This window comes from Perognathus longimembris, chromosome 19 (genome assembly GCF_023159225.1).
Source record: "Perognathus longimembris pacificus isolate PPM17 chromosome 19, ASM2315922v1, whole genome shotgun sequence".
In the NCBI taxonomy this organism is placed as follows: Eukaryota; Metazoa; Chordata; class Mammalia; order Rodentia; family Heteromyidae; genus Perognathus; species Perognathus longimembris.
In genome coordinates, this window is record NC_063179.1 from 7,118,953 (window position 1) to 7,144,171 (window position 25,219).

The following is a 25,219-nucleotide window of genomic DNA, read 5'->3' on the forward strand; positions in this document are numbered from 1 at the left end:
CTGCTCACCTGTTTCTCAATATCCATCATTTATTCTATCTGGGAGAGGGTTCCTGGAGTCTGCCTCCAGGGCTTTCTACTTCTCACTTTTAATCCTTTAACCCCAGTAGCTATTATGCATCCTTTTTCACAAATGAGAAATGGAAACTTAGTAGGCAAAGTAATTTACCTGAGGATAATGGTTTGAATCCACATAAAATTGGTTTTGGAATCTACATCCCTCACCATCAGCCAGCCCACTGGGTCTTTCTAGTTTCCACTGTCTTCCGAGGAAGAGATACATAAACTCTCAGCTACTTTGGCATGTGGTAGAAACCTAGCAACCCCTGTGAGCTAGCCAACAGGATAACTCTGCAACTCTGGGCACCTTTAAATGCCCTTCTCCCAAAACATGCCAGCACATCCGCCCTTCACAGCTTCCTGTGTGGAGCAGGAACCCGTGGGGACCTCTCTCACAATATCAACCAGATAATCGTCTACTTCACCAGATTGCTACGTGCAGCTGTGGTGGCTCTGACCCATCCTTTGCCTCTCCTGCACTCATGGGGCCAGGTCAGTCCTCCTGGGAATCTGTGTGGGCTCAAGCAGCCCAACAGGATAAAACAGAACGGATCCCCTGAGACATGCAGGCTGCCACTAAGGCCAGACAGCCCCGTTCTTGTTCACTGTACATTCACTCCCGAGTGGCCACGTGAAGAATTCTGCTAGCCAGAGGCCTCCATGCTGAAGGTTCTTGGAAGATGCTCCAGGCCACCGTGTCAGTGAAGTACATCATTTAAGACTTTCCCAAATCTTTTAATCACAAAACTTTGGGGTTTTGTTTTTTTTTATAAAAGCCACTACATTTGACAGCTGTGTGTCTCCTGCACCAAATAACTAAAATAACATCTTTGTGGGGGGAAAAATGATCATTACTGATTTCATAGTTGTATAAATGTGGTTTCATAATACAATCTTTTCTTCATAAAAATGTGGATTGACTAAATCCGTTTCCTAATGTGCAAGAACAACCCACACAATATGATGACTACAGCTGTGCAAGTCCACATTGGAGGAATGTCTGTCCATTGCCAATATTAGCTTGTTAACAACAGAGAGTAATAAGACAACAGATTGCACATCTGGAGCTGGTTCCAATTCTGCCACTTCACTGTGAGACCTAAACTGACTCACTTAACCTCTTAGAGCCACAGTTTTCTCATCTATGAAATAAAACCATGACATTCTGTTCCACCTATCCAACATGGGATTAATTAATGAGCGTAAGAATGATTAAAAATGTAAAGCAAATATATGGCCTTAATGTTATCAGATGATTTTTAACCTCTATGGTGGAGTTTACTCCTTTTCCTGTTGTCTAATACCAAGACTGTAAGTCTGATCTCCTCTTCGTATCATCAGATCGCATCTCTGTGCAGTGGCACTTGTCACTAGTAGCCAGTTCTTGCCTATCCCACCCCAAAGTCCAATAATTAATTTTATTTGCATGTTAGGAGTATTATCATGCTTGTGATGTTAGAGCAACCATGTGCTTAATCCAACAGCCTTCTACTGCACTTCTCTGTTTTCACTCCCTAAGAATTTTCATCCAGAACAATGACAGGAACTATCACTGCATTCTGCAGACTTTGACTGCTCCACTGAAGGCCAGAGCCAGGTCTCAAATTACATGGATAGCATCTCAAGCAGATAAGCAGATGTCTACAATATTACTGCTTCCCGTTTGACTTCCAAAATAAACTGACTCAAGCCTGTGCCATTTTCACAAGTGGAGCTTACAGCTAGGACCACTGCCTACTATCTATCATTCAGAAATCAACCTTCACAATACCTGGTGGCTCCACTTCAACTCTCCTTGAGTTTCCTCTTACCCTGCCTGTTGGCATAACTCTGAGTCTATGAATAACTGCTGCTACTCCCTTCAAGCCACTGGACCAGTGCAATGGTCCACAAACTGGCTTCCCACTCTCCTTCCCCCTACAGGCCATTTCCCTCTCAGCAGCAAGGACGGCTTTTATGACCATCACAGTCGTGCGTCTTCCACGTGACTTTCCTCCAATTAAATTAAACCAAAACTAAATCCAAACTTCCCAATCTTTGGCCTGTAAGATGTGCACTGGCCTGGCCCAAGCCAGCTAGGCAACCTGATCCCGGGCCTCGCCCTCCCCCAACTCCTTCCACTCCCGTGATTTGGGGCACGTTCATTCTTCTGATACAATATGCCACTAACTTTTCAAATGAGCTCCACAGTTCATCAGGAAACAGAAGGCTGAACGCGCTGTACCTTCATGCTGCTGAAGTTCTTTTTGTATGTGTCCCGCTTCTGGAAGAGGGAAGCGGCCAGTGGTGAGACGGGTAGCCCCATCTGGAGCATGCACTCGGTTTCTCGAAATAAGATGAGTATCTGAGGATCAAAGTTGACAAGCAATTCCCCCGTGCCTGGCGCCTTCACCAGTAATGAAGCCTCGAGACCGATGTGAACTTCTTCAATCTGTCGGGAGGAATCCACAGTGTTACTATAAAGAAGTTTCATAAAGACACGGTGTGTGGCTCAAGCACTACTGACAATCAGGAAGCCAGGAGGTAGCGAAATGACAGAACACTTACGCAGTATGCCCAAGATCTAAGTTCAATCAATAACACCAAAAGATCATAATAAATTTTTTTCTTGCTCACTCTTCTCCTAAATTCCTGATCAGAAAATAGCCTTCAGGTTTTTGATGGCGATGTTGCACAGACAATTCAAAAACAACAAAATTCATTCATGTCTCCCTCACATAAAAGGACACAGCAGTAACAATGACCTCTCAAGACCCATTGAAACTCCACTCAGTTATTTTTCCTAATAAAAGTTAATCAAACTGCTCTCACATATCTAGAAATATAATGAATACAATGACAGGGACATCATTTCTTCCCATCCTACGAAGAAATACAGGGAGTATAATTTGACCAAGCACCAGTACAGTCAAAGAAAATGACTTTGTTTAACAGACATATTGGTGTTTACTGATGTGTTCAGGAGCTTATTGATTCATTTTTCCCATTCTGGAGCTCAAACCCAGAGCCTAATATTTATTAGGTAAGCATTCTGCTACTGAGCCTCACCAAAGATATTACTGAATTTTAAAAAGAAACTCTAACAAATAAGGTAGAGAAATGAAGAATGCCAAAGGGTGTGTGTGTGTGTGTGTGTGCGTGTGTGTGTGTGTGTGTGTGTGTGTGTGTGTGTGTGTGTGTGTGTACTGGGTCCTTGAATTCAAGGCCTGGGTACTGTCCCTTAGCTTTTTTTGCACAAAGCTGGCACTCTACTAACGTAATTATTTTGGAGATCAGAATCTCATGAACTTCCCTTCCTGGGCTGGTTTTGAACCACAATCCTAAAATCTTGGCCTCCTGAGTAGCTAGTGTTACAGACATAAATTACCTGAGTCCAGGAGAATGAAAGATTTTTTTTTCACTTAGGAGTTTGTTTTGTGTGTATGTGCCAGTCCTGGGGCTTGAACTCAGGGTCTATGCACTGCCCCTGAACTTCTTTTGCTAGGGGGCTAGGGCTCTCACTTGAGCCACAGCTCTGCTTCTGGCTCTTTTTGGTAGTTTATTGGAGATGAGGGTCTCACTGACTTTCCTGCCTGTGCTGGCTTCCAACTGCAGTCCTCAGATCTCAGCCTCTTGGGTAGCTAGGATTATAGGCGTGAGCTACCGGTGTCCGGTTTACTAAAAAGTTTTTAAATTAAGTAAAACTAGGTTTGTACCCTAGTGTATGATTGCTTTTCAACATTAATCGTATTTTCTTCAAGAGGTACCACTCCTGGATTACTTAAATCCAACTTGATTTACAAAAATAGCCACAAGCCCAGCTTTCCACAGGAACGTCTCTTGTCAAGTGGGTTCCTAGTGTCCACCCGATGGTAAGTAGGAAGTCCATCCAGGGGCTCACCTGTTGAAGCCAGGCCCTGTGGTACAGGACCTCAAACTCCAGGAGGATCTTGGCGGTCCTGTTGTAAGCGCGGATGACGGGCTTGGCCTGGGCCGTCCTCAGCACGGCCGGATGCTGCTGGAAAAGCCGCATGGGCTGCTCCAGCCTGTGGAAGAGCTGCCGGGCCCACAGGATCTTCCCAGCGATGGGGGGCTGGTCTCGAGCCAGAGGAGGGTCGCATTTCTGCTTGGTGTACAGTTTTGCAATCATATCGATGTCGGCCCCATAATTCTCCAGGATCCGTTGGTATTTGTCATCAATACCGAGGTTAGGAATATTCAACCTGATTAAACACGGCAAAGGAAAAAGGGGGTGGGGGGGATTCAGGGTGAGATCTTCACTAATCTCGTTTATTAGCATTTGTGTTTAAATAGACATTAATGAACACAAAAGTGTCACCATTCTGTAGTGTATTTAAAGAGTCAAAATAAGCCGAGCGCTGGTGGCTCACGCCTGTCATCCTAGCTATTCAGGAGGCTGAGATCTGAGGATTATCAATCAAAGCCAGACTGGGCAGGAAAGTCCAAGAGACTCTTATCTCTAATTACCCACCACTGTGGCTCAAAGAGTGCTAGCCTTGAGCAAAAGAGCTCAGGGATAGCACCTAAGCCCTGAGTTCAAGTCCATGACTGACAAGAATTAAAAAAAGAAAAAGAATCAAAATAATACCAGTCCTTACAATGTGGGTAAAACTAGCTACCTGAAAGGAATTTTTTTCAATTTATTTAAATATTAGACAATATTAGTGCAGGCAGCCAGTAAGTACTTCAAAGCTAAGAGCATTCTCTATTTGCAAAAATAAAGCAAATCTTTAATCCTCCATAGAATTAATCCAGTCCTTTGAAAAATATTAAGAACTATGCTTTTCTTTCCATTTGAGTATGAAATTGTAATAACAGCAATAATAATCAAAGGTAGACTATCTTCATATTAAAAATGGAACTTAGGGAAAATATTTCAAAATTTTTACCTTTCAAATTTCTTTAACATACTTAAGGCTTGATTGGTGTTTTGAATCTTTTCAAATGTAGCATCCATGAACTTCTGTAACTCATCCTAAAACAGAATAAATCCTGGTTGTTAACATTTCCAATTCTCTCTTTCATTTGAGTTTTAGTTCGTTTGTTTGTTTGTTTTGTTGTTGGGGGGAGTGGCGGGGAGACAGGATCCCACTAAGTCCCCAGCTGGCTTTGAACTCATGATCCTTCCACGTGCAGTAACTACAGACCTGCGCCAACACTTCCTGGAACTGGAAATTTTCTATTCAGCAACAAGAGGAAAGATCTCCTCATTCTGTAAAATCACAGAATGGCGGGAAAAAAAAAACATAACATCAAAAATTAATGAGCTCGCCAGAAAAATAAATGCCTGGAGCAGGAAAGAAATCATACATGAAAGCCAGGGAGTGGGAGACGGACCAGCGTGGCAGGCTCCATAGACACAGGGCCAGATCTAATGACGGAGGCAGGGCTGGGGCCTTGGCCTGACGTCGAGAACATACTGAGAGGTCCTAGTGTGCTCAGCAAATGCTGGGGAAGGCCAGAATCCATGAAGTGATGCTCATTGTTTGCAAAGGGGACTGACTGAATGACTGTTCAAGAGTCTGGAAAACATCATGAGGCTTGCCACCTGCCCAGCCCACTGGCCTTGAGCAAAAGAGCTTAGGGACAGCACCCAGGCCCAGAGTTCAAGCCTCAGGACAAAGATAAATAAATAATAACAGCCCATCATTGCTCATCTGAAATATGGTAGACTCCAGAGAGATCTCATATATATATATAGTATAATTCACTTGAAGGGCAACATCAAAGTTCAGCAAGGAAGCAGGAAGAAACCAGGAAGCAGGTTCTCAAAGGGGGCGGGATGGGGTCACAGGGAAAGGAGTAGGTGAATGAAGACAAGAAGAGGTAGAAAGTGCAGTCAAGAATCTAATGTATATCCTACAAATTAAGAAGACTGAGGGAAAGAGTGGCAGGGGAGGGAGAATGTTGATGGGGTGACACTGATCAACTTATATTGTATTCATAAACTTTTGTTGAATTGCAATTCCTTTGTACAACCACCTAAAAAATAATAATAAAAAGGAAATGCACCCAAGCTGTGGTCAGTCGCTTCTGCAATAAAGATGACTCTCCCTTGTGAATGATGCCATTAGCACAATTACACAGAGAAAAGAAAATAAACATGCCGCTGTCAACAAGAATTTCATTACACAACCTACATGAAGGTCACTAATCTGCTTGCAAAAGTCTTCATAATCCTGATCAAAATCCATTTTCCGCTGGTCTAAGAAATTATAATCCTTTCTCTTTATGGTTGCAACAATTTCCTAAAAGGTGAAAGAAATAAGATATTATCTCAGTATTCTTGCATTATGTCACTTAATAGAAAATACATAAGCATCTTTCCCCACCCCTCAAAAAATGTTTTACAACGCAATAGGTGGCATTGATCACGATTCATTGTATTCATATGCTACTTTGTTGGATGGCAACTCCTTTGTACAAGCACTTAAATATAAAAATGATAAATAGAGCCTTATTTCTTCAATTCTTACTTTGTTCTGCCTTACTACGTTATAAGCAGTATAATTTTGTCATATTGGATCCAAGTCATTTGGAAATATTTTGCATTTCTGAAAATAGATATATGTATAACAAGGACCACATTTAAGTAGTAGGAGAGGATTTTTCTCATTTTTTCACATCTAAAAAATAATTTTAAAAGAATCCTTGAGTAGAACTGATTAAAATAATTTTTGCTGAAGAGTTTAAATCATCTCAGAGAAGAAATAAGGTTTTAAAAGAACACCAACCAACACGGTAAGAAAATAATTAAATTATAATATCTACAAGTGAGATACTCCCTTCCATGCCTCAAATGTTTTAAATGAAATGTCAAAGCACAATCTACCACTTTAAAACTCTCCAGAATTAGTTGCTTTCTGTTGTCCTGACAAATTTGCACTGAGGAGGGAGGTAAAAATTAGGGCAATTCATCTCCTTGAAGATACTACTATCATATGTTCTGTTTGCTCTCAATAATGAGCTGTATTGCTCGAGGCTCATTCGTAACCGGGTCCTAGAAGCCGTTCTCACACGCGGGCATGTGCTATGTTGACAGACACACAGAACTTCTATGAGGAAGAATCGGCCTCCATGCACTGTGTCCTTTTCAAAGACACTTGCACCGAAACATCAATTCAAGTTGTTTCATCAACAAAACTGCACACACTGTGTAACTTTCTGAATCAAGTCTTCTAGAGGCCAGCGAGGGGGAAAAAAAAAAAAAAAAAAACCAGACATGATGATCCAACTAAAAGTTAGGGAGGGGAAATGGAGGCCCAGAGAAGGAGGAGAGAGGGACGTGGAGAAAGAGGAGGAGAGGGAGGAAGATGGCGGGAGAGGTGTAGTGAACAGTGTGAGATTCACTCCCATGGCGCCGGTTTGGGTTCCCGACACCAGCACTGACACATGAAATCCTCGTGCCACGCTTTCGTAAGCCAGCTACGTCTTCTCTCCCTGCGGTGCATCCATTTTAACCAGTATTTCACTTTAAAATTTCAAGGCAGCCTCCCAGTCTTTTTTAAACAGTTTAGAAGAGACTTCTTATCTGCATTTAGATGTGCAATTCAATGTCTCACTCAAAAATACGCTTTGAAATGTGCTCCAAGGTCTTTTTGTTTTTCATGAAAAATAGAAAATAATTCTGTCTTTGTCTAAAACCACTTTGAAGCACAGTTTCTTTACCTTGGAAATGACACCTAAATAATTTGTATAAATAAAACTCTTTCTCTCACAAAACCTGATATAGTCAAAAAATTAAAGATTCCTTCTAGTGGCCTACACTGTTAAGGTTAAAAAAAAAAAAAAGGAAATGTGCAGTGGCAAATTGTAAGATTTTTTTTCAAATTCAAGAAGAAACGAAATCTTCTGAGTATTAATGTTACTGCCCTAAATAAGGATAAGTTGACAATATACACATTAATAACTCAAAAATACAGTTTGTAAATTTGTCCTTTTAAAAATCTTCAAAATGGGGCTGGGGATATAGCCTAGTGGCAAGAGTGCCTGCCTTGGATACACGAGGCCCTAGGTTCAATTCCCCAACACCACATATTTGGAAAACGGCCAGAAGTGGCGCTGTGGCTCAAGTGGCAGAGTGCTAGCCTTGAGCGGGAAGAAGCCAGGGACAGTGCTCAGGCCCTGAGTCCAAGGCCCAGGACTGGCCAAAAAAAAAAAAAAAAAAAATCTTCAAAATGAGCCAGGCACCAGTGGTTCCTTCCACTGTCTATAATCTAACAACTCAGGAGGCGGAGATCTGAGGATCGCAATATTTTCAAGTCATCCTGGGCTTAGGAAAGTCCATGAGACTCTTAGTTTGAATAAACTACTCAGAAAAAGCCAGAAGTGGTGCTGTGGCTCAAAGTGGTTAGAACATTAGCCTCAGTCACAGAAAAGCTCAGAAACAGCACCCAGGCCCTGGGTTCAAGCCCCAGAACCAGAAAAGAAAAATCTTCAAAGCATTTTAGCTCATTGTATCCACTTTTAAAATTGAGATTCATCCCACAGATACCCTCACATAGCAAAGCAACACACAAAAAAAAACTGAAATAATTTGAATTGTTAGAGCTACAATAAAATCTGTTTCTTTATATTTTTAGAATGTGTCAAAAATGACTAAACACACAACTAACTGAATGTCACACAAAAGTGAGCATCAAATAATGCTTGACACACAGTATGTTCTTCATTAAGTAGTTCTTGTGTGAATAAGTGAAATATAAGCTTTATTTATATGCTTTTCTTGTGCTGAAAATGAGAACGCCTTTTCCTAATGGCCTTTAATTTTAAACTATTGGTAAGTTATTGTTATGACCATGTATCTGAAAATAACATATTAAGACTATTATGCAAATCTAATTTCCTTATTACTAAAGGACCAGGAGATTGTCTTTTGTATCATGGACTGATGATTTGAATCTTCCTAAATACCACAGTTTACATAAAATATTACAATTTACTTATAGATAATAGTAGCACATAATACCTGGAATTTAATTATCAAGTCATCCAGCCCTTCGATTGTAGACTCTTGAAGGACTGAATATGTCTGGAAGGTTTTAAAGATGTCCATTATCTTGGATAGACGTCGGTGAAAAGTTTCAAATTTTCCAAAAATATACATCTCACTAAATTCAAATTGCTTTTCACTTGGATTTTGTCTAAGCTTTTGTTTCGTCTGCTGAAAGCAGTGTTGGTATTCCTGCAGATTAAAAGCCAAGAATGAGAAAGGAAACACACAGTGTTGGGAGTATGGATCTGGGGTAGAGAGCACCTAGCATATACGAGGCCATAGGTTCAATTCCCACAGCCAAGAACAAAAGGAGCTTTTAGACACTGAATTACTAATGGTGCAGCTCAACAAAGACTTTGCCTTATGATGCTTCTCTTTGTCTATCTCCCCATTGGTCTCGAACATGCTCCAAGAAACCCTTCTCCTCTTAGTCCTCCTGTGTCTCCAGAACTTGGGGTGGTACAGGAGGGTCCCAACAAAAGTAGAATAAAGTTTATTACCACTCAATTAACGGTAAAGACTTAACTATTCTTTTTTAGCAACCAATAATATAATTGCTCAATTAGATGGCCTCAAAAATAATAAACGTCTCAATGTACTACTAAGCTAACTATTACCTGCTTAAGTCTAATTGCAGATAATATTTTTTCCATCACGACATCCTGAGGCTGGTTCCAGATAGAGGCAGTCCCACTGTTGGTGATATAGGCTTTGCATGCAGATATCATCTGATTTGTCACCTGGAATTTTCCAATAAAATGATGTTAGGTACATATAACATCTGGGGATTATAAATCAACTCTACAACCTCTCAGAGATTTGAGCTTTGGATTTATCTTCCCCCTTACAACTGTGATTAAGCACTGACTCTTTATTTATTTATCTGGGGGGGGGGTACTGGGGATAGAACCCAGGACGTTGTACTTGCGAGGCAAGTGGCTTTGCCACTGAGCTACATCCCAGCCCCACACTGACCCTTTAACACAACCTAAATCCTTTGAAATCAGGATTGGAAGCTCTATAGAAAATGAACCTCTGTAGCCGCCTTGTTTGTGCAGAATGAAGTTTTAGCCAGCCAGGGGACTCACTTCCCTGATGGGGAATGGTGCTCTCCACGGACCTGCTCTAACACCTGTCGCACAGCTGACCAGCACCATGGAAAGTGCAGTTCAGCTTCATATTTCATGGACCCATGGCCTAGGGTGAAAGGGCAAAAGAAGATCACAAAGCTAACACTTGAAAACACCGAGATTTTACTCAGCCCTCTAAACTTAGAGAGAAAAAAAAAACCCCTCCTACTTAGAGCTTCTTGATTGCTGTTTTAATAATGCAAATGCGGAAGTAAATGCCTGCCCCGAGTGCAGAGGCCGTGGACGTTCAGGATGAAGAGTGCGGATCTCGCACCACAAGGATCAGCCAGGGCAATGAAACTTCCGATTCAAATGATTTGGGATAATGGTAGTGTGGCATGTTTTTTCCTAAAAATCAAAGTCTTTGCAAATAATATGCATGAAATCTAGACTGATCATGTAAATAGACTCGGGGCTCTCTCTTACCCAGACTGTGCCCCCAACACTAGCATGCAGCTTTCAAGCACGAAGGTACCGAGAAAGAGCCCTGCACAACTCCCACGCTAGCACAGAGGGAGGACTCCCAGGGGCTCCTAAGGCTGCGTCTCTATTCCCGGGCTTCCTTTTGCCTTCCACCTCCCATCTAGAATATACAGCATGGCTAAGTCACAAGTTCTTCTATTTTAAAATAACATTAAAAATGGCTGCCCTGCTCCACACACTTGAATCACAGCAGATGTCAGTATAGGAAACATTCACAATCCCTGGGCAATCTAATTTTTCCCCCTTCGCTTCTATCTCTGCTCCCTGTTTCTATCTTTGAGTTCATCTTAGAGGGGCAGCAGGTGCTTCACATCTCAAGCTAGTTTGGGAAATAATGCTCAACTAAGTGGTGAGCTTTAAATTCTGAGTTTAAATTCACAGGAGCAGAGGGGAGGGTGTTTTCTAAAAAGGAATCAAATTTGATTGTGTGTATGGCAGTTCTGTAAATACTTTGGGTTTTCTGTTTTCATTTTTTGTAAGTAGACAAAATCTGGGAATTTTTTCCTGAAACATTAAAAAGTGTTTATTTACATGCAAATAAATTGCTTTGATAAAAATTTTAAAAAAAAAATGGCTGCCCTGAACATGAAGAAAAGCCATCAACTTCTTAGAGGCTGTTCTAAAGGAGAATGGCAACAGAGCGCCCCATAAACGCTTATGCTAGGACATAAGGTTGAAGAAGCATCACTACGGTTTTGGCAGAACCCTTCTAATTACTTTATAGATTACCGAAACATTGTACGTGGCTTTTATGACTCTCCTCATACCACCAAGTAAACAACTATGGCATCCAATAAATGTGGAACAGTGGCATATAAAATATGAAACAGAAGAGAACCAATTAAATATGGTTTTCCTTAATTAAAGTGGCCTACCAGAAGAAAAATGGATATGCTAAATCACACAAGGAAAGAAATCCCCAAAAGAATCTTATTTTGCTTTTATGTTATAAATAACAAAATAGTTATTATAGTCATTACTTTGGGAAATAATGCTTTATGTGCCAGAATTCACTTCTCATATAAATTTAATTCTATCTCTACTGATGGACTAAGTTCTTCTTAACTTATAAGATGCAGCCTAGTAGAGTAGTTCAATGATAGAGGGCTTGCTTAGCAAGTGTGAGGTCATGAGTTCAAACCTAGTACCACCACCAAACATATATATGATACACGGATATTGGATCAGGCCAAGATGGTAATTTTTAATTATCAGAAAATTGACTTCTGCCAGATAAACATGTGGCCCTCCACCAAGTCTACACTCCATGCTTACCTTTACAAACAGGGATGTGATCTTCTCCGAGGTGTTGTAGTAGTGAGAGATACTATAGATCATTTTAATGGCATTTATGAGAATAGGAATAGCATCGATCATGGATATCTGAAAGGTATCACAAATGTTTTCATTTTAAAAACCACCAAATTCAGCAAAATTCTAATTATAAAAGCCTCATCACTCCATCTTCTTAGCCTAGATGAATCTTAATTCTAAGTACTTAATGCCTGATATGAATATATTAAACAAAAAGTTTGCTGTTGCTATTTTATGTGTGTGTATGTATGTGTGACTACATTTAATCAAGTTCTATTTCCACACAAGAAACATAAACTTGCTGTCAATGACAAAGAGGTTAGCTATTGGTTTTGTAATAAATAATAACAGATACTTTTTTTTGCCAGTCCTGGGGCTTGAACTCAGGGCCTGAGCACTGTCCTTGGCTTCTTTTTTGCTCAAGGCTAGCACTCTGCCACTTGAGTCACAGCACCACTTCTGGCTTTTTTCCATTTGTGTGGTGCTGAGGAATCGAACCCAGGGCCTCATGCATGCGAGGCAAGCACTCTACCTCCAGGCTATATTCCCAGCCACAACAGATACTTTTTTAAAAATTAGAAAATAATTTTTAAACACCAACTCATGACTATCTCCACATTATTTTGAAGTATAATCCAGAATGTCAACTGACACATTTAAGACAAAAATGTAATTAATATAAAACAAAGCTTTAAATATAATACATCTTAAGATCTTCAATAGTTGATAGATGATAAAGAGAGATGATAGATACATGACAGATAGATAGATGGATAGATAGGTGGGTGGGTGGGTGGGATGGATGGATGGATGGATAGATAGATTAAGCCAGACATAATATATATGTCTGTTTGTGTATGTGAATGTATGGTCTTGAGAATGAGATTTTTCTAAGCCCCTCCCCACAACTGTAATATCTATGAACCGAAGCTCAGCATTGAGGTTAGCTAGTGTGGAAAGGGTTGTGAATTGACTAAAGGAGCAGAAATGAACTCACAGGATCACTGTTGTACAAAGGATCACAACATTTTTCAAGTGTGTACAAATACTTGACATTGTCTTTTGCCTCGTTGGCTGCATCAGTGATTCGAATATCCGTCTCCCGCCAAGTCTAAGCAGAATACAAGACAGCAGTCTTAATGCCACTCCTCGCAGGACAACGCCAATGAAGACCCTCTAAGGCCACGGCAGGTGCTTTAGGTCAGACTTTACAAGTGTGCTTTGCAACCTGCACAACACTGAATCCCAAAAGGTTGCGAAGACAACCTATGCTAAAAAGCAATTTAATTTCCCGAGTGAATGTGTACAGGCCTCTCCTCCAGACCGCCTCCATAAACCCCATTCTATAGCTAGCAGAGCACACAAAGCGTGGGCATCTCCTTGTAAGCCCACGCCTCCCCCCAGCTCTGCCCCCTGGGCCCACTTTGTACCTCTCTCCAACATCTCTGTTCTGTTTCTCTTTCGATCTGAGCTCCCCTACCCCATCCACAGACTTGTATTTTTACACACTGACTAATATCGCTATTATTTCTTTATTCACTGTCGATCATACGTTAGGGCTGTGCTCTGAGCTAGGAACTTCGAAACAGATAGATGTAAAAAATAAATAAATAAGAAGAAATGATCTAGCACAAATGAACCCATAACACCTCATGGAAATTCTACTGGTAATATTCCCGTTGAATGGTCTTATATATTTCACTGAGCCCTGATATGAGTTAAATCTAAAACAATTGCTACTATCTGAATAATATTCATGAATTGGAGGAAATATCTATGCAAACAGCAACGGGTTGTTATCCTAGCACCAGCCGTCCTCCTCTCGTCTCCATCCCCTCGGATTCACGCTCTGGTTCGTCTCATCCCCTTGATCATGAACTTGATGGAGGGAGTGAAGGGATGATGTCACCCCAGGAGTCATTCACAGAGCTTTCCTGATAGGTGCACTCTCTCCCTTGGTCCTGCCTACAGAGGTCGCTGCCCTGTGGTAAGCTGCCCTACAGGGGTCCATGGGGCAGCGCACTAAGGGAAGCCTTGGGTCAGCAGCCAGCAAAGCCCTGGATTCTGCAAGCCGCACAGGGGCCAGCGGGGAAGCAGACCCTCCCGTGTGGACCTTCGGGCCAAGCCACCGCTGTGCTGCCGCCTCCTGAGACGCCTGAGCTCTGCGGCACCTGTGTCCGCTCGCCCCCACACACAGCGAGGCAAGTGTTTGCTGTTTTCAGTGGCTACGTTTTGCGGTTGTTTTACCACATAAACTAACACAGCAGGACCAAAAAACCAGCATAGATCAGGAAAGTTGCCATCGTTACTACACCTGGCTGGTCTGAATTCACCCCACGTGTGTGTGTCATTTCATTATCATTGTAGCTTAGTTATGTGCAATGCCCTCTATAGGACACACACTCGTACAAGCCACCAAAGTGTCTAAAGATTATTTCCATAGTGTTCAAATTTACATAAGAGCAATACTGCATCAGTCTGGAAAGATTTTTCACAACAACAGAATAACGCTCTCCCTAATCACTTTATGCAATCATGGACATAGACTTCTCCTTCTCATGTTACAAGGCACGAATCGGAGCTGAGAACCTTGAGAAGCTTCGACTTGGCGGCAGCCAGCACAGCCAAAACAGCTTTCACATCTGGGCCTTTCAGCTGATCCAAAAGGTAGTTACATTTGGAGAGCCTTTTTTTCCAGTGCTCTAACTCCGCTCGGGGTCCGACATCATCAGCTTCCTTCCGCAGCTGGTTGTTTTCAGCAAGGACCTGCCAACGCAGAGAAGAATATGGAGAACTGCATGGGGCTGGAGGAATGAAAGCTCAACGCAAGCGGAAGGCAATAGAAATAAATCACACTACCAAAATCATAATAGATTTTTTTTTAAATTCGGTTAGGCGCTTCTAATGATGACGTCTTTCTATCTCTACATGCACCCATTCGTAAAACTTCAACAAAAGATGAATCCACTTGTACTAACTAAAACCTACTTATTAGATGCATCTGGTGGAGGCTCTGGACTTTTCCAAAAGGTTTAAAGATCAAGTTCTCATTTGGAGGACACAGTGAATTAGAACACTCATCATGTTTTTACTGGGAATTAATCCAAAAAACATTTGGAAAGCATAGTCCTCCAGTTTTTCTTTTTTTTTTTTTGCCAGTCCTGGGGCTTGAACTCAGGGCCTGAGCACTGTCCCTGGCTTATTTTTGCTCAAGGCTAGCACTCTGCCACTTGAGCCATAGCGCCATTTCCGGCTTTTTCAATGTATGTGGTGCTGAGGAATCGAACCCAGGGCTTCATGTATACGGGACGAGCACTTTACCACTAGGCCATATTCCCAGCCCCAGTCCTCCAGTTTTTCAAGTATGTGATGCATCTGATTTTACCTCAGGGTTCTCAGTCTTCTTATTTTTTTTAATTTATGTTTATCTTTGAGTAGTTGCCATTCATGCTACAAAGTAGTGTATGTGTGCAATACACCTTGACCAATGTCGCTCCTTTCATCCTTCTCCCTTGTCTCTCCCAACCTTTCACCCTTCTCCAGCACAGGTGAAAGCCATGTTGACCCTCTCATCTTTTTAAGTACACACTGCCAGGTTGTCAGCAGTAGGAACATCATAATAGATATCCTCCTCTGACCAGATCCTTAATGTAACAACTGAAACCCATTTCCATTTCCCATTACCTGCTCGGTCTGCTTGATCCACACTTTCATACAGGCCTCTACTTTCTCCAAAGTCTCCGGGCTGCTCGCTAGAGCCAAGTAGTCCATAGGTCCCTTCAGGGATTTCAGTTCAACTATGTCACACTTTTGAAGGCTCACCTAATTGAAGTGAAGACTGAATAATATTAATATGATGCTTTTTGTTATTAAAAGCACACACACACACTTTTTGGTCAATGCTTAGATCCACAGATATCCTTTAATCTATGCTACTACCTTGCTCCCTCCACAAAGGTTATTTGAAGCATGAGACTCAATATATAGTACTACAAAAGAAGGCTGATTGTCAAATCAAATTTGGGGTCTAAAATTGAGGGGAGAGAGAGAAGGAGGGAAAAAGGGAAGGAAAGGATAGAGAGAGAAGAGGAGGGAAGAAGGGAAGGAGGGAAAGAGGAGGAGATAGAACACATAACAAGACCAGGAAATTCAAAAGAACTTGGAAATTATTCAACAAGCTATAAAAACCAAAGAGAATGGTATCGACAGCAAGGAGGAAATTAAGATAAAAGGTGGAAGCACATAGTTCTCAATTTGTAACTTATTCTATCTTAGAACTGTGGAGGAAAAAAAGACTCCTGTGTTCTTACAACCAATAAGCTCAAGGGCAAGCACTTTGCTTTAGCTCACAGGGTAGAAAGGTGGACTGTGACTTCATAAAGAAGCCTACCATGTTTTTACGCATATAATACACCAGATCACACAATCTATTGGATGGCAACCATCTTTCTACAGGCAAAAGGGATCCTGACAACTTGTGTGAATCTCTGAATTCAGCTCTCGCCCAGTCCAGCTTGGATGTTAATCTCAACATGTTCAGAATGAGCAGGGAAGTCTATGGTGATTCATCAGCGTCAAACTCCAACGTGGAGTCCCTTCTTGAAGCTCAGGCTCTTCTTCTGGAAAACCAGAGTAGAGAATGGCTAGGTAGTAGCCATGGCGGGGATGCAGTCTTACCTCCAGGCTCTGTCACAGAGAGCACTGCTTACTTGGATGTCATCCTGCAGGCTTCCCGTTTCCTTCACAGGTTTTGGATTTAGTCTTAACAGTCCTGACTTCTAATGGCTCAAGCTCCTGCCTCCCAAGCCCGCTCCTGCCCAGATGTGCTGCTTCTGCATACCTTCAGTGCCAAGCTCTGCATCTGTTCTGTCCGCACTGACGGGCCTCAGACACCAGGCCCCATCCTCCCCAGAGCTAACCTCCTTGCTCAGTCCTACATTCTCCTACAGGACCACTACCCCCAGCCTTCCAGCACTCCTGCGTGCTGCCACGCCGTCAAGAGCTGCTCTGAAGGCCACAGACACCTCTGGCCCAAAGAGGGGTGTGGAAGAGGACTCCATCCACATGAAGTGGGGCCATTTGCAAGCACTACTTTGGGGGATGGAATGCCAATGTCCATCTGGTCCCATCTGCCATTTTGCCTTTCCTACAGTACAGTTAACGGTGAATACGACGCACCATTAGCTGTCGTCATCCTGACTTTATTACTCACCTCCCCAGTTCTACACGCCTTGTAAGTGACTATCTCCTCTCAATATTCTAATAGGATCAGTATTGTCTGGAGAGGAAGGGAAGAGCTACATAGCGATAGAACCCATCCCCCACCCCACCCCACCCCGTTCCTGACCTGACCTTTCATCTTCCAGGTGCTGGCTCGTCTCCATTCTCTCTCCCTCACCAGAACCTCCAGACACACACACGCATTCCTGTGCTCTGTGAGCCCACGCCATCGTGAAGACAATTCTCACACTGGCCATGCTTATTCTTAAAGGCACTGGCTGCCTTGCTCGACCCAACCCATCCTCTCCAGACACAGCAGTTTCTCTTTCCTCCTCCCAGCGCCTGACCGCCAGCACTTCACCCCACTTGCCACCCACCATCACATGTTCACATCTGCATACATGTCCATGCACACACCACTCGGGTTCCAAACTCCTTTCATTCATCAGTGCACAGCACGGAATACTCCTGTCTTCACTGCCAACATTTCCATGGAGCCCCAAAGCATTCGTCACCGCAAACCATCACATTCATCATGGCAAACCATCGCATCCCGAGAGAGAAGAAAATGGCCGACAACATCGCTGAAGGTTCTTCAGCATGGTGGAATGAAGACGAGGGATAAGAAATATCATCCACTCAGATATTATCGCATTGACAATCTGGTCATTTTTACAGGTGCCACCCATTCTTTCTTACCTTCTCCTTCAAACTCTCCTGTGCACCTGACAGGACACCCACAAAACTTTCCAGAGAGCTCAGGAATTCCTGCCGAATGCTCGACGCATCTTGGAGTTTCTCTAGCTCACCCCAGCTGTGGCTCGAGGCCCTGAGTGCAGGAAGGAAGATATCGGAGAGCAAGCGTCTCACAGTGTTCAGCAGGCCGCCATCCGCCGTATCTAACACATTGAAGCTCACCTCCTGGGAGAAAATTTGGAGATTGTTCTGAGTGAAAACTACCCTCAGTGGCAACTTAGCCACAAAGCCATTGCAAAATGTTGTTAGTTAACCAAATATCCAGTGAAGTTACCCAGCAAATTGTTATATTCATACCCTGGTTGAAAAATTAGCGTTATGCCACCCTAAACTGTAATCATCAAAATAAACGGATGAAATAAATAAAACAGAAAACACATCACAGAAAATGCTGTGTGGTGTGTTTGCTACAAGAATGCACCCATTAGAGGACAGGCAAGACTTGAATGGTGCACTTTGTATAAGAAATAAAGTTAGAGATACACTTTTAGAAATCAAATTGTAAGTGCATCAAACCTGTCCTTGGGAAAATGATGTACAGGAAATATTTTTTCAAAAGGCAAACTTTCGCTGTTCACACAGAAATAATTTTAGATCAATTTGTTAAGTTATTAAAATATGCAATAGGTAGGCCCTCTTTATCAAAAGACTTAAAGGATATATCCTATTAAGAACTTAATTTAAATGCTTAAAAGAAAACACTACCTTTGTTTCACCAGGCACGAGTGGCTTATGCCTGTAATCCTAGCTACTCAGAAGGCCGAGATCTCAAGATCACGGTTCAGAGACAGCCTGGAAAGAAGAGTCTCTGAGAGACTCCTATCTCCAATTAACACCTCACAAACTGGAAGTGGCGCTGTGGCTCACTGGTAGAGTGAGAGCCTTGAGCAAAAGAGCTCAGGGACAGAGCCATGTCCTGAGTTCAAACCCCACAACCAGCAACAATCAAAAATAAAACCTACTTTTTTTTAAAGTAGCTTTGGACTCCCACAAACACACACCGTGGTCTCCACAAGGAATGATTCTTTATGCGCAGTTTCTGCAGCGTGGAGTAATTCAAAGTAGACCATTGTCCCCTACCTGGTGGATGTTCTCGGCTGTGATGGCTTTAGAGGTGTCACACCTGATGAAGAACACGCACATTCCGGTCAGAGCAGCATCTTTCCCCTCCGTCACAAACACCTTAGGTTTCCTTATCTTTCCAGAAACAAGACCGATCCCTGCTGGAACACCAACTTGTCCTACAAATGCAAAAGCATTTCAAGATCACAAACATGTTTCTATCCACCAGTCACCTCTTGGAATGAAGTTCTCCTTGTGCAAATGTGAACATTACTGCCTTGCCCGCATGTTCCCGACGCATCTGCCACTTGCATAATCTCTAGCCTGATCCCCAAGGGATCTCAAAAAAATAAAATAAAATCTGCTGGATTCCAGAGCACAGGTTCATGTTAAACTTGTTGTTCTGGGGCAGCAAGAAAACAGATGCTGTATCCCAGGATCTCTGCTAGGTTCTCTGTCTATATTATTAAAACTCACAACCTTTCGGACAATGTCACCCTTTCCCTTGACACTGTCCCTGACATTGTCCAAAAGGAAACGTACTCTTTGCCTGATTTATGTAACTGTAACCCCTCTGTGTTTAACACTTTCAAACAAAAATAATAAGATAACACTCACAACCACCAGAAGGCAGTGTGCTATCCCAAATCCCAGGTTGCACTGACAACTGGTGGCCAAGTCAAGGTCAAAATCCAACTTTCACAAAGAACAAGGCCTCTCACTTCTCCTTGTGCTCTCTCTTTCTCTCTCTCCATCTCTCTCCCCCCTCCCCTCCTCTCTCTCCTCTCTCTCCGAGCATGTTTTAGATTTTGTGTTTACATCCTGCGAAACCTTCTTATTGCACGTGGAATGTACACAGGAAGGAGAGAGCTTAACCAGGTTCACAGAAAATAATGTCCCCTTTGAATTCATGTTTTAAAACCTGAGGTTAAAAATAAAAACTTGTGTCTTTTCATTTTTCAGTCAGAATGTAATGAGCTTTCTGTCTGAGCACAAAATGTGACATTGATAACTGGAGAAATGCCAGTCACTTAGGATAGGTAGGCATCATTTTTTTTCAGCTGTTAAAAAGGTGCATTCATATTATATGCCAAGATCACTATTTTCCATCTCTTTGAACAGGGTCACAAAAGGACATATAGAATATTTGAATTAATGTATATTTAGCATGCCCCTGTTTGGCCATGAAAATTATATTTACCAACCAGGCATGGAGGAAATGCTTATAATCCCAAATGAGAGCCAGGCATGGTGGAAATGCCTGTAATCCCAGAAGTCAGGGGCAGGCAATGGTAAATTCCTCACCAACCTTGCCTCTGAAGCAAGACCCTGACTTAAAAAAAAAAAATTAATCTACTTGAAATATAACAGGACATGCCATTTAAATCCACAGAAAAGATATGCAAAATTTTCCTAAGTGAAAAATAACTAAATCTGTCATTTCGTACTACATATTTAAATCAGAATCTGTAGAAAATAAACAAAATGAGAGTTCACTGGTGGGGGGAATGGTTTTATGCTTACTGGCAAGCATTTCTGTGTTAAACAGCAAAACAGATGCCTCCTAGAAGTTTTAGAACAGAATCACATAGAATGAACTAATATATGATAAAAAGAAGTCTCCAAATAAAAGTATCATCTCTCTAGAGCCGACACAGCAATAAAGAGGGCAGATGAAATGAAGTGGGGTACGTAGGTTCCGTCCGCACCCTTCTGCAGCCTCTATCCTGGGTGAAAACAGCCTCCTCCCCCGGCCTTGTCCACCACGTCTGCGGCACCCGCAAGGTGTGAGAAGCCTGACTAGTTGCCCAGTGGTTTTCTTCTTCATGCCAAGACTCAGGAACCTGCCACTTTCACTCATTGGCTAGCGCTCTCCCAACGGAGCCATGCCTCCAACAACCCCTCGTCGTATTTCAATACCTGTTTCTGCTACCTCCACATCTTGATAGTAAAACATGAGGTGACGCAGGCCCCCCACAGCAAAAAGTTGGTCTATTCTTTCAATCTGGAAAAAGGAAAAGGCAAAATCGTCACTCTGCATTAAAAACCGCACTTAAATTGGCATGGACGGCGTTTTTTTTAAGAAGTACAATTGTTGTCATGAGTCTTCTTCTAACAGGGGTATCCAGTGCCCCCCCCCTATAGAATGGAGTCGTTTTCCCAACATAAAATCCCTGAAGGAACAAATGTCTCACCACAGTGAAAAGATGACTCAAAGCAACAAGTTAATTAACCATAGAAATATTTGCTAAATACTCAAAATGGAAAAAAGAACTGTTTCTTCATTTTTTGCTAATTTCATAGATTTAAACACAAATGATTTTCAATCTCAAGTCAGAAACCCAGTTAACATGTAGAAACTATTAATATTTAAAGGTAGCCACCATGAGAACACATGTGACTACCTATAATCCTTTTAGTAGTCACCTGTCACGAGGTTAAGTGTATGTCTAATGATCTGACAAATAGGATCAGTGAATGAATAAATCAGACAGACAGACAGACAGACCCCCGAGGAGCTTTTTCTCCTCAACCCAGGTTCCAAATGACAGAAAAGCCCAGCTTTAATGGATGTTAAGACACAGGCGCTGCTATTAGAATCATGGGACTCCGGCAATGATGGCCAGGCCCACTATTCAACACAGAGATGAGCAAGCCCCCACACGCATTCTGCCACCCTCTCAGTTCTGAGTCCTGTTCACACCAAAGCAAGCATTTTTCCTCGAAGGCACCACACAAGATCCCACCGAAAGATGGTGCCCCTAGCTGCTCGTGTCCTCCACAATCCAGTCAGTGAGAAATCCAACGCAGCGCACCTGATTCCCCTCAAGAATGGCATCCTCCACTTCCGCTTTGCTCAGGTCCACACAGGAAGCGACAATGGCCAACAGATAGTCATGCCTCCCATCCAGATGAGCCCGCTTGGCTTCCTTCTCTTCCTTCAGTCTTTGCTACAGGAAAGGAATCAAATTGTCAGACTGCAATGCTTGTTCTCAAACAGATTCATTTTGTAAGCATTTCATACAATTGGGTTTTTCTTTCCTTGCCTCAGGGATCTGGGTAACAGACAGCTTAATGGCACCCGTTTTTTTATGTACAATCTTCTATTTTTAGAAATACCACTGTGTTTCTTATGGAAATAAGGTACAATACAGATAAGCAACAAGACATAAAAATCATCTGCCATCCAGAAATTGCTGGCGCTAACAATTGTTCTAAATATTCATGGACTTGCATCTACGCACCTCTAAGTATTTCACAGATACACAATAATAATTGTTTTGGTAATGTTGCATTGCTCCATCATTAAAGTGACATTCTTCTTCCTTGTCTTCTATCTTTCTTGCCTACTGCTTCATAACTGAAGTTAACTGTTGAGTCTCACTCCTCACTTCTTCACCACCAGTGGTTGGCTGTAATGAAATGTGCTCCAAAACCAGTGTTGGCAGTTTGAAGTACATCTTTCCATGCTCTGTGCAAACATGTGCACACATCTGTATTTATATCACATCATAAAATATGCTTATGTGTCTTCCCTAACAATGCCTCCTGCTGCTTTCTACTGTCATACAGATTGCTTCAATCTAAGTAACCGCTGTAAAATAACTCAATATGGAAGTACCACCATTTATTCAACTATGTTTCCTTTGATTTGCATTTATGTTCTAACTACTTATCTAAGCACACTGCCTTTAATGCTCATCAATAATCCCTACAGGGAGAAGGAATGGTGACTTCTGGCCTCTCTATATCTCTTCTTTTAACAAACTTTTATTATACCAGAGCTGTAGTGGTAACTTCAACTCAGTAACCTTAAAAAAAGAAGAAGAAGAAAAAGAAGCTCACAGCTGTAAAAACCACAGGATGGCATGAAAGTTGCCGCAGAAAAATCAGACATATTGGTCCCCAATCCTCCTCTTCAGAGAAGGAACAAAAGAGAGGACCTCCTGTCTAGTGCACGGTTGGAGAGAGGTGGCAATACGACTGAGAGCTATCAAGCCAGGTGCCAGTGGTTCATACAGTAATCCTAGTTACTCAGGGGCTGAGATCTGAGGATTGGGGTTTGAAGTCAGCGCAAGCAGTCCATAAGACTCTTATCTCCAATTAACTAGCAAAAAGCTGGCAGTGGAGCCGTGGCTCAAATGATAGAGCGCCAGCTCTGAACAACAACAACAAAAAAACAACTAACGGAAAGCACGTGGGCCATGAGATCAAGCCTCAGTACTGGCACAAAAAATAGAGAAAGAGCCTTCAGTGGAGGGGGTTTAAGCCTACAGTTGGAAAAAACATTGGCCATGTATAGGGAAATAGCAAAAGGCACTCTGAAAAAAGGGACCAAGAAATCATAGTGAGAACTGGGAAAGAAGTCGGATTATAAAATACTAGGGCAGAAATACATTAGAAATCATAAACATCTGAGATCCGCAGAGAATCGTTCATGAGTTTCCAATCTGGAGAGAGAGGTGCCGGACTGGGTGCAGAACTGAAAACCCCTTCACTGACAGCTGACCAGAAAATAGAGGCAGTCAGGGGACGGCGGTAGCATTCCCAGAGACTGGGAACAGCACCCACTCATTCAACTGTTGGATATTCTGGATACAAAGGGTCAGTGCACAGGCAAAAGAGGCTGACCAATCACTGCAAATCAGCAGAAGTGCATCAAATACAGATAGACATTCAGGTCCTCAGTCTAACACAATTGATTGTTCTTGTGTGGGGCCCTCCTGCACATGGAAACAGCATTTGGTCTCTACTTTATAGATGCAAGCAGCTCCCCACCAGAGAGGTATAAAAGCAATGCCAAAATTGTGGGATAAAATCACATGCCATTTAGAACCACTGATATGACATACTACAGATGTATGTGCAAAATGTAAACAGTACTACTGATGTAAAAATTGCAATATGAATGTTTCACACAGAGTGCAACCTGGAAAGAAGACAGGAGAGTAGGGGAAGAAAGGGAAGAGGAAAGAAGGAAGGAAGGAAGGAAGGAAGGAAGGAAGGAAGGAAGGAAGGAAGGAAGGAAGGAAGGAGAGAGAGAGAAGAAAGAGAGAGGAGGGGAGAAGAGGAAGAAGGAGAGGGAGAAAGACAGGGAAAAGGAGCAAAGGAAAAGGAGGGAGGTAGAGAGGGAAAGAGTATTTCTATTCCTATTCAATTTACATTTATTTCTCTGAGCTTAAAGAACTACCTAAGATACAGTTTAGTTGAGGAAGAGGTAGAGGTTTGGGTTTTAAAAAATATTACCAACATTCTCACCATTTTTCTAAAAAGGTCTTAACACAAACTCTACAATCTACCAATATTCTTGCCATTTTTCTAGAAAGGTCTTGACACTAAGTCTACATGCCATAAAGTCAAATAAAAGAAAATGGAAGTCCATTTCCAAATGTCACTAAAACCAGAAAGATACCTTGTTGTTTTGAACTGTTTTCTACCTTCCTGGCCTGGAGACATAAAACACTGATCTCCAAGTGATCCCTCTGAGTTTGTAGCAAATGTCTGTAACAGCTTGAGAACACAGAGGTCAACCCAAAACAAAACATGCAGCAAAAGCTCAGTGGCCAGAAAAGAATTAAAAGAAGTAGAGAAGTGGAAGAGTCAAGATGGGAAAAAAAAAAAACACTGCAGGCTTCCAACAAAGAAACTGAAATGATTCTCCCATCCAACACATTACTCCATGACCTGATTTTATGAGATTCCAGATGAAGAAATATATATATTGTAATGTAGGAAGAAAGAGATAGTTCCCTAAAACAGAACACTAATTACTCTATTTTTTATGTAACTGTCACAGAGGAAAATATCTTCCAAAGCAATTTTATGTATACAAAAAAAGAATGATGAGCATGTTTTTAAAATAAAAGTTTTCAAAAGCTATTTTTAAAAGCATGGGAAGTTGAACATGGTCTTCCTTAAACTTTTCAGTCTCCTAAAGACAGTTCACACATAGGCAGTCCTTATACCTTGATCAATGATTAGTCTCAGCTTGCACTGACTTAATAAGTTGTCCTAACATGAGAGGTTTTGCCTGTCACTAACACAAAGAAGTGAAAAATGCCAAATAGTGATCCGATCTGTGCATTGTCGATCTACAAGCTTAGCCCTGCAGTTGCCTTGAGCTCAGAGACATTGGCAAGCAGTCAGGTGACTCATTGTCTGAAGTTGGCATCTCCTACTGGCCTTTGAAACATGTGGAA

The 25,219-nt window shown here is 42.0% G+C and overlaps 1 protein-coding gene across 1 annotated transcript in view; it reads right to left on the reverse strand.

Annotated features, from left to right (window-relative positions):
* Positions 1-25,219, reverse strand: part of Dnah5 (dynein axonemal heavy chain 5) — a 205,526-nt gene that overhangs the window by 142,305 nt on the left and 38,002 nt on the right. The window contains exons 2-15 of the mRNA XM_048368360.1: positions 21,836-21,970; positions 20,940-21,024; positions 19,038-19,198; positions 17,901-18,122; positions 15,666-15,803; positions 14,571-14,747; positions 12,979-13,092; positions 11,943-12,050; positions 9,672-9,794; positions 9,028-9,243; positions 6,200-6,307; positions 4,949-5,034; positions 3,940-4,261; positions 2,284-2,490 (exon numbers count right to left, since the gene is read on the reverse strand). Coding sequence (XP_048224317.1) covers positions 2,284-2,490; positions 3,940-4,261; positions 4,949-5,034; positions 6,200-6,307; positions 9,028-9,243; positions 9,672-9,794; positions 11,943-12,050; positions 12,979-13,092; positions 14,571-14,747; positions 15,666-15,803; positions 17,901-18,122; positions 19,038-19,198; positions 20,940-21,024; positions 21,836-21,970 — 2,202 coding nt within the window. The remainder of the gene's footprint in view (positions 1-2,283; positions 2,491-3,939; positions 4,262-4,948; positions 5,035-6,199; positions 6,308-9,027; positions 9,244-9,671; positions 9,795-11,942; positions 12,051-12,978; positions 13,093-14,570; positions 14,748-15,665; positions 15,804-17,900; positions 18,123-19,037; positions 19,199-20,939; positions 21,025-21,835; positions 21,971-25,219) is intronic.